A 13426-nucleotide genomic window follows, 5' to 3' on the forward strand; every position below is an offset into this window, starting at 1 on the left:
GTGTGTCATATACAGTGTTTCCCCATTGTTTCAGTGCTTCAGAAAAGCACTGCCTGGATCCCACCACTATTCAGTTCTCAAGTTGCCAGCCACCCATACTGACGAAGATACTCTCCAGCTGGTCATTTCGTTTTGCAGACCATAAGCAGTTATGTGGGTGCAGGTTGTGATTATGGCCACCAGGGGACTCTTCTCAAGTTCAGGATTCCCATAAGCAACTTCTCAATTTTACCTGTACAACTAATGAAGTTAAGTTCTTTAGTTTCATATTGAATCTGAGGTATACTATTTACTATGAGTCTCTTAGAAAAAAAAGAAGAGTTGGTTATACAGTATCCTTACATACACTATATATATTTATATACATACATATAAATTACTCATGGTCAGGGAGAGAGCTTGACATGTTAGAGCACAGGATTTGCATGTCTGAAACCTGAGAGGTCCCAGATTCAATCCTCTATACCACATAAGCCAGAGTTGAGCAGTGCTCTGGTTTTTCTCATAAAAATAAACTTTACTCTTTAGAAAGTATAAAATAAGTTTCTTTTTAATATTTGTTTATTTAAGTAGAGACAGAAATTGAGAGGGGCATGGGGAGATAGAGAGGGAGAGAGACAAAAAGATATCTGCACACCTGTTTCACCACTTGATAAGCTTTCCCCCTGCAGGTGGGGACCAGGGGCTTGAACCCAGGTTCTTGTGCATTGTAGCATGTGCACTCAACCAGGTGCACCACCACCTGGCACCTAAAAATAAGTTTCTATTAATAAACATAATAACACCAAAATACTATTTCAAAAGTCAGGAATAATGAAATATATCAGTTGGATTGTAAGATTCTTTGTTATGTGTACAACCTCAGTTTGAGCCCAGTTCACATTGTATTAAAGAAAGCTTCAATGCTGTGGTCTGTTTCATTTTTGTGTTCTCTCTCTTCTTTCTCTCTCTATCTCTCTTTCTTTCTCTCTCTCACTGCTATCTCTATCTAAAACCAAACAAAAACTTTCTGAAGTCAGAATAGAAAGTTATCATTAAGATTTTTATTTTCAGTATGCCATTTTAGACCAAATTTTTACATTTTTTGTGTTGTTGACTCAATTTATTTCAAACTAATTTACCAAAGTAAGCCACAATGACAGTACGTATTTCTCAAATGAATGAAATACTCTTCTGCTGTGTTATATACACACTGTCCTTCTTAATTATCCAGTGCCTCAGAAAATGTTATTTTTACCTTTGGTATCTCACCCTATGATTTTCAGTTTCTTAATCTAAATTTTTCAAGGCAGTAATCTTCTCTAACAGACTCTAGATAATCTGAAGGAAGGGAAACATCATCTACGTGTGCGGCCTGCAGATATACCTGTTGCTGAGAGAGCATCTTTGAACTACTGGAGAACATGGAAGTGTATCAGCAAACCCTCAGAATTCCCTATAAAAAGTCCAGCCTTCACAGGTATAACCACAACCAATGCTTCCAGAAGCGCAGGCCAGCTTTCCTTCTCCTCACTCTGCACAGAGAGTACCCTGCTTTCTGAATTACTTCTGCTTGACCATCTTTGATCTTGTATCTTGTCACATGCCCTCTCCATGACTATTTACACACTGTAACTAAACATCCTCTGCCACATTCATTTCTCTGCGTACTGCTTTCACTTGGGCAAGACCAAGTTGCATGCTCCCTCCTCATAGCATCTTGGGAATGCTTTCAAATCCACCAAACTTTCAATCACCTCTAATAACACCCAAGGAATGTCCCAATGATCACTGTCTGATTGCACCTTACAGCACAGGTTAGTCTTTCTGGAACAGCAGAATAGCCTCTCCTGGCTATCAGTCAGTTTTGAACTCCCAAGAGGGTCAAAAGGAATTTTGTCTGTGAGTCAAAGTAGTTGATTTCATCATTTCAGAAAAAGCAAAGAGGGGAAAACAATCTGAATTTAATGACTTTGGATACATAAATGAAAATAGAATATGTCCCATGACAAAAAAAATTAAAATAAAATAAAAGATTTCTGTGTCTAGTCCCTACTATATTCCTGCCAAACCTTAGAATTACATTTGAAAAGAGAGGAAGGAGACACCTGGTAGGCAATAGTTCCCATTTCTTTCTTTTTAAAATGTTTTTAAAGTTTATTTTCCCTTTTGTTGCCCTTGTTTTTTATTGTTGTACTTATTATTGTTGTTGTTACTGATGTCGTTGTTGGACAGGACAGAGAGAAATAGAGGAGGGGAAGACAGGGGGAGAGAGAAAGACAGACACCTGCAGACCTGCTTTACCACTTGTGAAGCGACTCCCCTGCAAGTGAGGAGCTGAGGGCTCAAACCAGGATCAATATGCTGGTCCTTGTGCTTCATGCCATGTGCACTTAACCCACTGCGCTACCACCCGACTCCCCTGCTAGTTCCCATTTCTTCTGTGACTTCTTGATTAGTATCAGCCCTGTGGCCTCTAAGAAGGCTAGTCTCTGGGAGCTACTAATACCTCTTTTTTTTAGCTTTTTTTTTAATATTTATTTTATTACTTATTTATTCCCTTTTGTTGCCCTTGTTGTTTTTTATTGTTGTAGTTATTATTATTGTTGTTGTCGTTGTTGGATAGGACAGAGGGAAAGGGAGAGAGGAGGGGAAGACAGAGAGGAGGAGAGAAAGATAGACACCTGCAGACCTGCTTCACCGCCTGTGAAGCGACTCCCCTGCAGGTGGGGAGCCGGGGTTCGAACCGGGATCCTTATGCCAGTCCTTGTGCTTTGCGCCACCTGCGCTTAACCCGCTGCGCTACAGCCCGACTCCCCCCTCTTTTTTTTTATTTAATTATTTTTGCCACCACATCTATCACTGGGGCTTCAGGCACAATGACAACTTCACCATTCCTAAAGGTCATTTTTCTTTACCCTTTCTGATAGAGACAAAGAAATACAAAGGGAGAAAAAGAGGCATCCGCAGCACTGTTCCACATCTTATGAAGCTTTCTCCCTGCAGATTTGGAACAGAGACTTGAACCCATAGTACTGTGTATGCTCTACTGGGTATACCACCATCCAGCCCCTAAAGTTAGTTATTTCACAAGAGAGCCAGAATATCACATGCAATGCCAGAGATCAAACTCAGGATCTCATGCTTATAAGTCTAGAATTCTACCACTGTGCCACCTCCTGGGCTTACATGTCTTTTCATGATGTCCTCCAGGTCTGCATGATAAAGCGCCTTTGGGGCTCATGGACACACCACTGTTAGATACAGAAGAGGAAGTGCACTACTGTTTCCTGCCCCTAGACCTAGTGGCCAAGTATCCAAGCCTGGTGACTGAAGACAACCTGCTGTGGCTAGCTGAGACCGTGGCACTGATTGAGTGTGAATGCAGCGAGTTCCGGTTCATTGGTGATTGCTCTATCCCGGGGTGGTTTTATGTGGGAGGTGTGTGTCCATCAACCTTACTCTACCCCACACTCCATGAGGGCCCAGTTGGGTACTTAGACCTTAGGAGCTTCCTTTGGAAGAGGTAATAGAGACTGGGTAGAGTCTTCTAGGAGGCAAGTCAGTTTCTAGTTTTAGACTATTCTTTATGGGATGGTAAGGGTGTAAACAAGTACTAGAAGATGTCGCTGGTGGTTTAAAGAGTCAAGGAGCTGGTGTGAAGGGTAAGGCCCTGAAGTGGAATTCTGAAGTCAACTTCTCTTCTTGTTCTGCCTATATGTAACTAGACTCAGTTCTTTCATCATAAAATAAGGAAATTAAGGCCCCCTCAAAGGATGGTTCCCTACCCGTTCTTGCTCCCACTAAATTCAGAATAAAACGGAAAGAGGGTGAATAGTAAAACCTTCCTCAGAATCATTATAGAATTGTTTACCTAAACTAGGGGTCTAAGGAGGGAGGAGATCTTCAACTCTGGACAAAAGAAAGTCCCTTTCCCTCCTAGGATAAGGGGTGTGTGTGTGTGTGTGTGTGTGTGTGTGTGTGTGTTGCTCTCTTTGTTTGCTGTCGGGCTGAGCTTCACTGACAGGAGACAGACGACCAGGGACTCATGGTTGAGCTGTACGCAGTATCTCTTTATTCATGCAGGACGCAGCGCAGTCTATACCAAGCTAAGCTAAACTAACAACTAACTAAAACAAACAATGTTGTCTTTATATATACTTCCCAAGTAGGGTGTGAACAGGATGTGACGCAGAGAGGGTGGAGAGAAAAGTGACTGGTGAAAATCAGGGTGTGACAAGGAGAGGATCAGGGTGTGACAAGGAGAGGGGGTGGAGCAGGTGAGAATTCTACCACTAAACCACCAATGCCCTGGAGGGAAGGTGGTGCTTTATGTAAATGTAAGTGATTTATGTAAATAGACGGCAGTGGTTATGTAAATAGAATACAGTGGTTATGTAAATAGAATGCAGTGTTAAGCAGGAGGGATTTAAACCAAATGAAACAGAAGGGGTTTTTAAAAGCAGAATTAGAAGATACCAACAGTTTGCAAGATGTGGCTGTAGCCTAGATGAATGGGACAGTAAAACACTTTAGATTCACTAGGGACCCAAAGTCCTGGTACCCTACCCATTCATAATTAGTCATCTGAAAATTTGTTTGTGATATGCTTCTATCTCCAAGTTGATTCTCACAGGACCTTAGCACTAGCTATGTCGCTGCCTCCCACACTGCAATCCAGGCAGGGGCAGACTGCAAGTGCAACCCGCCAGTACAGGCTTGACCAGGCCTTTCCTCTCTAAGCAATAAAACAACTCCCTATTTTGGAATGACCTGCTCTTGGGTCAAGATTGACTAGGTAAGACTCAGGGCCAGTGTGCTCAAAAGGAAAGCCTGGCTTGGAAGTCCCAGCATAGGCTACAGGCCACATTTATGGACTCAGACACAAGAAAACTAAGTAATGGGTTTTCACCTTGAAAGTTGCAGACTCAAAGCTAATCTAACCAGTTATGTTTAAAATTACTACAGAATAAAAAGCTCTAGGATAAGTTGTAGCACCAAAACCTAGACATACACTTAAGACAGAAATAATCTTGCTGGGAATCGGGTGGTAGCACAGCGGGTTAAGCACATGTGGAGCAAAAAGCAAGGACCAGCGCAAAGATCCCTGTTCAAGCCCCCGGCTCCCCACCTGCAGGGGAGTTACTTCACAGGCAGTGAAGCAGGTCTGCAGGTGTCTATCTTTCTCCGTCTTCCCCTCCTCTCCATTTCTCTGTCCTATCCAACAACAATGACATCAATAACAATAATAATAATAACTAAAACAACAAGGGTAACAAAAGGGAAAATAAATAAATACATTTCTTTTTAAAAAAGAATCTTGCTAATTCAATTTATTTCCTTTTGCTTTTCAAGTGAATTTTCTCCGCTCACAGAAGATTTTACTGCCAGATAATTTCTCCAACATAGATGTATTAGAAGCAGAAGTAGAAGTTCTAGAAATCCCTGAACTTACTGAAGCTATAAGACTGTACCGCATGAACACAGGTATGTACCAAGAGAAGCTTGCCCTGCCCTTAACAGTCAGGCTTGAGCTAGAATAACCTAAAACAAACATCTCCCCTCCCACAACTACTTTAGGCTTTGAGTGTTGGTGTTTCGACTGGCAAAATTTGAAGGAGTAATTTTAGCGTGAAACACTGTGTACCCTCTATCTGTTCAGACTCCCCTCTTCACTATGGATAGCTGTGCCCTGCTGAACTTGGTTGGGGAAAGCAGATTGTCATGAAGATCAAGGTTGGACCCAAATGCAAGCTTCGCAGGAACCAAGGAGATCTATCCAGCTTGTAAAAGTGATAAGCAACTGGGAACTGGTAGCACCACCTGCCACTCCCATCCTTCTCCCAGGCACAGCTGTAGGGTATGAGAAATACTGAGGCAAATTTCCTACCAGGGTTTCAGCTATCCGCCCCCCCCCCCCCGAAGTCCCCTTAAACTTTACTCAAATCCTTGGCTGCTGAGCCTGTATCTGCCTGCTCTTGACACCTCCTATTCAGGCCTTCAAGCTCCCAGTCCTACCTCATTCTGTATTGTTAATATGTCTTTTATCATCCCCCCCCCCAAATCCTTCACATCAACAGAAGTTACTGTTCAGGTTGCAAGGAAGGGGCTGTCTCAGCTGGCATTCTGAGAATGTGTGGAACTGTCTTGCATATGTAGAGTTTACCTGTATATCTCCAGACATTGATTCCATGGGAAAATTCCTCTGTCTTTAGATGTGATTCTCCTAGCCTCTTCCCAGGAAAATGGCTGCCTGCCCTACTTGAGAGAAGTGGCATCCTATGGCAAATCTCAAGAGCCAGTCCTAGATGATGACAGTCTACTTAACAGGGTGTGATTTTTAATGTGTTTTTTTAATTATCTTTATTTATTTATTGGATAGAGACTGCCAGAAATCAAAAGGGGTAGGGGAGACAAAAGGGAGAGACACAGAGAGACAACCAAAGACCTGCTTCACCACTCGCAAAGCTTTCCCCTTGCAAGTGGGGACCAGGGACTCAAACCTGTGTCCTTGTGCACTGTAATATGTGCACTCAACTAGGTGTGCTACCACCTGGCCCCACGGGGTGTGATTTCAAACCCATTCCCAGGGGTGTAGCTCAGAGCATGGGCCACTGAGAAACTAGCAGAGTGCTGGCTGCTTCATAAGAACTGTGTAAACATGGGAGGGAAGAGTGTTAGTAGACAGTCTCCGCAAGCTGTGCATCTGTCCACAAAGCCTATTTACAACCTTCTATAAAGCACAGTAACTAAGGGCAGCAGCTCCTATAGGCCTTGTGTCCATATTGACTTTCTAAAATACAGATTTGCTCCTGCTTAGTTGTGTAGTGTGGATCGAGGTACTTAACTATTATCTCAGGATAGTTTCCTCATCTGTGATACAAGGCTACCACCACCCCTCTGCTGGGTTTCTCTGGGGACTGAAAATCACCCTCAGTAGATGAAAACCACCCAGCAGCCTGACCACCAGCCCACTGTTGCCACTGGAACAGGGTCCCACAGACTGTGCATTGTGTCCCCTGCAGGAGAACATTATCCCAACCATGAGCCATCAACCCAACTATCCTACTTGAAAGTATCACATAGTGTGTACGTTAAAGTCTTTCCAGGAATAGGGGTTGTTGATCCCAGAGACCTTGTAGCATACATGGACTCTCTGCTATGGGTACCAATCTTTGCCCTGAGGCCAGATGACTGCTATATTGAAATTTCTGAAATTTAATTTAGTGATACAGTAAATTAATTCCTCCCCCCACCTCCTATCAAATACTTTGACCTCTAAACCTGAGCATACAAAAAAAAATGCACTGATCTGAAAAAGGTCCGGGGCTAGGGAGACAGCATAATGGTTATGCAAAAAAAAAAAAATTTTTTTTTTCTCTGAGGTCCCAGATTCAGTCCCCAGCATCATCTTAAGCTAGAGCTGAGCAGTGCTCTGGTAAAAGAAAGCAAAAACTGTGGTCTGGGAGGTGGCACAGTGGATAAAGCATTGGACTCTCAAGCATGAGGTCCTGAGTTTGGTCCCTGGCAATACATGTACCGGCATGATGTCTGGTCCTTTCTCTCCTATGTTTCTCATTAATAAATAAAAAAAAAAAAAACTTAAAAAAAAAAGAAGAAAGCAGTAACTATGAAAAATATCCAGATTTGGGTTATGTAAGGAAAACTTCCTTTTAAACCTCTTTAAGTTTTAACTAAAGGCAGCAGTAGGACCTAGGTCCCAAGGCTTTTAGCACAGCAATAGCCATTATGCTCTGAGAACCATCCTTTTCTCTCTAACACAGGTGGCTGTTCCCGAACCTCTTGTCCTCCCTCAAGTCCTGGGAAGGGGGTCCGTGCAGCAGGCCTGGAGTCTGTAAAGCCACTGTACATGATGGCCCTGGGTCTGCTTGTCAAGTACCCAGACTCTGCGCTAGGACAGCTCCGCATAGAAAGCACACTGGATGGAAGTAGACTGTACATCACAGGGAATGGGGTCCTCTTTCAACATGTCAAGTAAGGCCCTCCATAATGAATATCTTGGTTCCACTTAGGTTGGGCTTCGCCTTTCTCTAGGAAGCTACCTGGGGCCTTATCCAGGAGTCAGAGAGAATTAGTGTTCTTAGGAATAAACCCACCCCACTCCCACCACCACTGAATTAAAGTTAAAGTCTTAGAAGAGAGGGATAGTGCTAAACTGTGAGGGTCTGCAAGGTTCAAAGGCTTTCGAGTACTTTATGTTTTTAATATTTTTATTAATTTATTATCGGAGAAAGACAGAGAAACTGAGAGGGGGAGAGATAAGGAAAGAGACAGAGAGACACCTGCAGCCCTGCTTCACCACTTATAAAGCTTTCCCCTGCAGGTGGGGACCAGGGGCTTGATCCTGGACCCTTGCACACTGCAATGTGTGCACTTAACCAGGTGTGCCACCACCTGGCCCCTTTGAAATACTTTATATTCTTGCTCTCTGGCTCTGGTTCTAGCTCTACTTTGGGTCTGGAGTGACAGGCTATATTCACAACCGTAAAATAGAGGATATTCCCCCACTATCATGCAAACCCTCCTACCAAGTTCCTCCCAAAAATTCAAGCTGCTTACTAATAGCACAGAGAGGTGAGAGACAAGGGCCAAGCCCCAACCACCACAAAACAAGACCAGGCAAGTTTCCAAAAGGAGGTGACACCTGATCTTCACCATGAGAGATGAGCTCAGAATGTTCCTGTTAGTGCAGAGGAATCCCAGCCTGTGTCCTAGAATGACAGACGGTGTCCAGGAAAATAGTACAGCTGGTAGAGCACAGGGTTTCTATGACTCAGACTCGCAGTGTGGTGCCATGTGTACTGGAATGGTACTCTGACTTCTCTCTCTCTTTTCTCTCATCTTTTTACACCATATGAAGTAAATAAATTCATAAACAAGTCATTTTTTCAATAAAAGGGTAAGCTGAGGTTCAGAGTAAAACAACTCCTAGAGTCACAAAATACATTGGTACTAAAAGTGAAGGTACAATCTCTCAAAACAATAGCAGACTGCTACATAGTGTATCTTGGGTAGGTACTAAGGGTGCAGAAAAGGAATTTCTAGGCCCTAAGCTGGCTTCTTGAACCTGAGAAAGGGCCTGGAAGCTTGCAATTAGTAGATTTACAGGGCTTTGCAAAAATGGGTAGAGCTCAACTCAAAAAGGTGAGACTGTATGTTCAAACTTCTCTTAGAAGCTATCATCAATTTTCTAGTTAAATCAAGGAAATCATGTTAATGACAAGTCTGAGCCAGTATGGGGGCAAGACATTCTAGATACAGAAAATAGAAAGGTGTGTGGTCAGGAGATAGTACAGTGAATAAAGCATTAGACTCTCAAGCATGAGGTCCTGAGTTCAATCCCTGGCAGCACATGTACCAGAGATATGTCTGGTTCTCTCTCTCTCTCTCTCTCCTCCTATCTTTCTCATTAATTATTAAATAAAATATTTTAAATAAGAAAAGAAGACAGGCTGGATGCCCTGGGGTATAGTTCCATGGCTCTGTGACAGCTTTTTTTTCCCTCTGGCCAGGAATTGGTTGGGGACCTGCCGGCTGCCCTTGACTGAGACCATTTCTGAGGTGTACGAGCTCTGTGCTTTCTTGGACAAGAGGGACATCACCTATGAGCCAATGAAAGTGGCTCTGAAAACACATCTGGAGCCAAGGACTCTGGTGCCCATGGACATGCTCAGTAAATGAGGAAGCTTCTTGGTTTGAACTTAGTATATAAGGAGAGGATCTAGGGATAAGACAGGAAAGCTGAGGATGACCAGGACTAAGGGACTGAAGGTGGGATAGGAAAGGATCTCCAGATAAACATTTGTGAGCTTTTAAGTGACTCCTCCTCACCCCAAGTCCATGAATAGCCTTGAGCAGTACATACGAAGTAGTTCAGACTGGCCCAGTATGGGGTCAGTGCACCCTCAAGAACAGGTCTGCTCTGACTCTTTGAGCCTACACATATTGCTCATTTAGTCCTCATAGCCACCCAGAAAGGCTCAGTCCCTAAGATGAAGCAGAGCTTAGGGAGGTATGTGCTCAAACTGCAGTTAGATCACCCCAGAGTTAGGGTTTGATACTATGTCCAAAGCTACTATTTGTTGGGTTTTTGTTTTTGTTATTTTCTGCTTTGTCTCTCTGGAAGATAGAGAGGTGGGAAGATTTTCATTGCTGGGGCATCACTGTTCTGGGATGACTTTTTAGATAGAAGGGGAAAGAGAAGGGAAGATAACTATGATATGAAGCTTTCTCCAATGCCAGGGAGACCATGGGCTTGAACCTGAATTGTACTCATGGGAAAGAAGACATCTTCCCAGGTGAACTGCCTCAACAGCTCCCAATATTGTTTTCATAAGCTGCTTTTAAAATCTCTTATTAACAATAGTTTTTGTTTTTGTTTTTAGTTCAAGCTAAGATGTGGTACTATTCACTCAGCAGCATTCAGCATTTATTGGACACCTATAATATAGCAGGACAAAAATACATATTGGAGGGGCCAGGCAGTGGTACTCCTGGTTAAGCACACACATTACAGTGCATAAGGACTTGGGTTCCAGCCCCTGTTCCCCACCTGCTGAGGGAAAGCTTGACGAGTAGTGAAGCAGTGCTGCAGGTGTCTGTCTCTTTTCCTCTATCTCCTCCCCCCCCCCTCTCAATTTCTGTCTCTATCCAATAATAAATAAAAAATAGATATTGGGGGTACAGAAATGGGAAAAACTGAACTAGTCTTATGGAGTTACAATCTAATTAATATACCTCTTACCTACATCACCACCAGGGAAAGGGCTATGAGTGCATCTGCCCAGCATAAAGCTCCATCTTCCAGACATGCCTAGAAATTTAGTATTGAAACTCCAACTATGGTTTGATGAGAGGTGATGATTCATTTGCCAGACCACAAGCACAAATACACCTCCAGTCCGAGGTATGAAAAATTACACACTTTGGACACACCCAACAGAAATCAGAAGCAGCTAGCAACGTATTCAGTCAAACGCTCTACTCCTGAGCTATACCCCCACCCCTGCAGCTAGCAATGTATCTAGGCAGGATAATCAGCCCAGTTTTACTGAGAGAGGTGGGACAGGGGACATAAGGAGAGTGTCCCCAGAAGTGAAATCCCAGAGGGTTTACCTTCTCTACACCTCAAGTCATTGACCAACTCTCAGAGCTGCCATTTGAAACCCACCTCACCATCCCATAAACTGTAAGTGAGCCCCAGGGAAAGCGTGAGTGACAGGTTGTTATCAGGGATTTCTTCTGTTTCTCATAGTAAGCACAACTGTAAGACTTGTGGAGATTCTGAATCTTAATATGGAATACTTTATGACCAAAATGCCCTAATTGCTCTTCTTTTTTAAGTATTTATTTATTGAATAGAGACAGAAATCAAGAGGGAAGGGGGACATAAAGAGAGAGACACCTGCAATACTGCTTCACTACTCTTGAAGCTTTCCCCTACAGATGGGGACTGGGAGCTTGAACCCAGATCCCTGCACATTGTAGTATATGCGCTCAACAAGGTACATCACCTCACAGCCCCTTATTTCTCTTCTAACCATGTCACCTCTGATTATTTTTCTTAGATGAGGACTGGGCTGCAGAAATCACTGTGTACTCCCCCCAACAGATCGTCAAAGTTTATGTTGGGAGTCACTGGTATGCAACCACCCTGCAGACTCTACTGAAGGTACTGGTGGCCCTGCTTCCCTCCTTTCCTATTGACTTTTGAGCTGAGCCTCTTCTGGTACTTACTTGGATGAGGATTCTGGCCCTTTTCCATAGCCCAAAGTGCTCTTATCATATGACTAGCTCAATGGGAAGACCCCCAGTAATTTGAGTATGGAGGAGACAGTTTGAAGGGCCTGACTCAAACAGGTGATAGGGTGGAGTTCCTAATGCCTCACAAGGATGTTCTGGAACCAGCAAAATTTGCAGCAGAAGTGAATGTGTTTCTACCTGCTTGTTATACCTCCCATTATGGTTCCCTCTGACTGACAAGACAGGAAGGCAGAGACCCTAAAGTCTTAGGGAAAATGAAGTGAGTAAAATCTACTGACCTGTCCTTTCTAGTCCTTTAACTAAAAGACTAACAAGAGTCTGGTGTCCAACTCCTGCAGTATCCAGAACTGCTATCCAACCCTCAGAGAGTGCACTGGATCACATACGGACAGACCCTATTGATCCATGGTGATGGCCAAATGTTCCGACACATTCTCAACTTCCTGAGACTTGGAAAACTGTTTTTGCCATCTGAATTTAAGTAAGTGAAGGAAGAAAACTGTATGATAAAACCCCATCCCACCATAGCAAAATAGACTTAAGTTTGTATTTCCAAAATGTGACCAGTGGGAGGTGGGTAGTGATGCACCCTCACATAGCACCATGTGGAAGGATCTGGGTTTGAGCCCCGTTCCCCACCTGCAGGTATCTATCTTTCTCTCTCCCTCTGTATCTCCAGTCTCTTCTCAATTTCTCTCTGTCCTTTCAAATAAAAAATAGAAAAAGAAAAAAGAAAAAAATGGCTGCCTGGAGTGGTGGATTTGTAGTGTTGGCATCAAGCCCCAGTGATAACCCTGGTATTAAAAAAAAAAAAAAAAAAGTAAACTTATATTCAAAGCAGCACTTCTGGAAGTTTATGATCCCAACTGTGATCCCACTCTGGCTGCATATAGTCAGATATCTCCTTGTCCTCCACAGGGAATGGCCCCTTTTCTGCCAGGAGGTGGAAGAATACCACATCCCATCCCTTTCAGAAGCCCTAGCCCAGTGTGAGGCATACAAGTAAGAAAACTCTGATCCAGATACCATGTCTTAGACTTAGACTTTAGACCCTTATACTTCTCTTGGGAAACCTATCTCTTTGCAATAAGACCTAGAGTTTGTTTGTTTTTACTCTGTTTGAGTGCCTTAAAAAAAAATAAAAGAGGGAGTCGGGTGGTAGCTCAGCAGGTTAAGCGCAGGTGGCGCAAAGCCCCTGGCTCCCCACCTGCAGGGGAGTTGCTTCACAAGCGGTGAAGCAGATTTGCAGGTGTCTATCTTTCTCTTCCACTCCTGCCTTCCCCTCCTCTCTCCATTTTTCTCTGTCCTATCCAACAATGACGACATCAATAACAACAACAATAATTACAACAATAAAACAACAAGGGCAACAAAAAGGGAATATTTTTTTTAATTTTTAAAAATAAAAGAGGCTAGTGACCTAAAAGCCCTTCTCTCCCCTGTCTAGAGTCCATTCATAATCAAAGAGAAGATCTGATAAACTAGTTGAGTTAATGGTAGCTTTTTCTCACTAACCAACCCCACTCGGAGTTTGCAGGTCATGGACCCAGGAAAAAGAATCTGAAAATGAAGAAGCTTTTCCCATCAGGAGGCTGCACGTGGTGACAGAAGGGTCAGGGTCATTAGTAGGATTCAATAGAGACGCTAAAGAAGTAAGTCACAG

General features: G+C 43.3%; 1 protein-coding gene across 3 annotated transcripts in view; it reads left to right on the forward strand.

Annotated features, from left to right (window-relative positions):
- The window catches only part of KCTD19 (potassium channel tetramerization domain containing 19), a 33409-nt gene that overhangs the window by 15195 nt on the left and 4788 nt on the right, over window positions 1–13426 (forward strand). For 2 of the 3 annotated variants that reach the window (XM_007517737.3, XM_060185359.1), the window contains exons 3-11: window positions 1309–1459; window positions 3193–3384; window positions 5335–5466; window positions 7764–7974; window positions 9513–9673; window positions 11568–11671; window positions 12102–12244; window positions 12682–12765; window positions 13301–13415. In XM_007517737.3, coding sequence (XP_007517799.2) covers window positions 1309–1459; window positions 3193–3384; window positions 5335–5466; window positions 7764–7974; window positions 9513–9673; window positions 11568–11671; window positions 12102–12244; window positions 12682–12765; window positions 13301–13415 — 1293 coding nt within the window. The remainder of the gene's footprint in view (window positions 1–1308; window positions 1460–3192; window positions 3385–5334; window positions 5467–7763; window positions 7975–9512; window positions 9674–11567; window positions 11672–12101; window positions 12245–12681; window positions 12766–13300; window positions 13416–13426) is intronic. The other variant, XM_060185360.1, reaches the window with a different exon arrangement.

The sequence above is a fragment of the Erinaceus europaeus genome, chromosome 2 (genome assembly GCF_950295315.1).
Source record: "Erinaceus europaeus chromosome 2, mEriEur2.1, whole genome shotgun sequence".
In the NCBI taxonomy this organism is placed as follows: Eukaryota; Metazoa; Chordata; class Mammalia; order Eulipotyphla; family Erinaceidae; genus Erinaceus; species Erinaceus europaeus.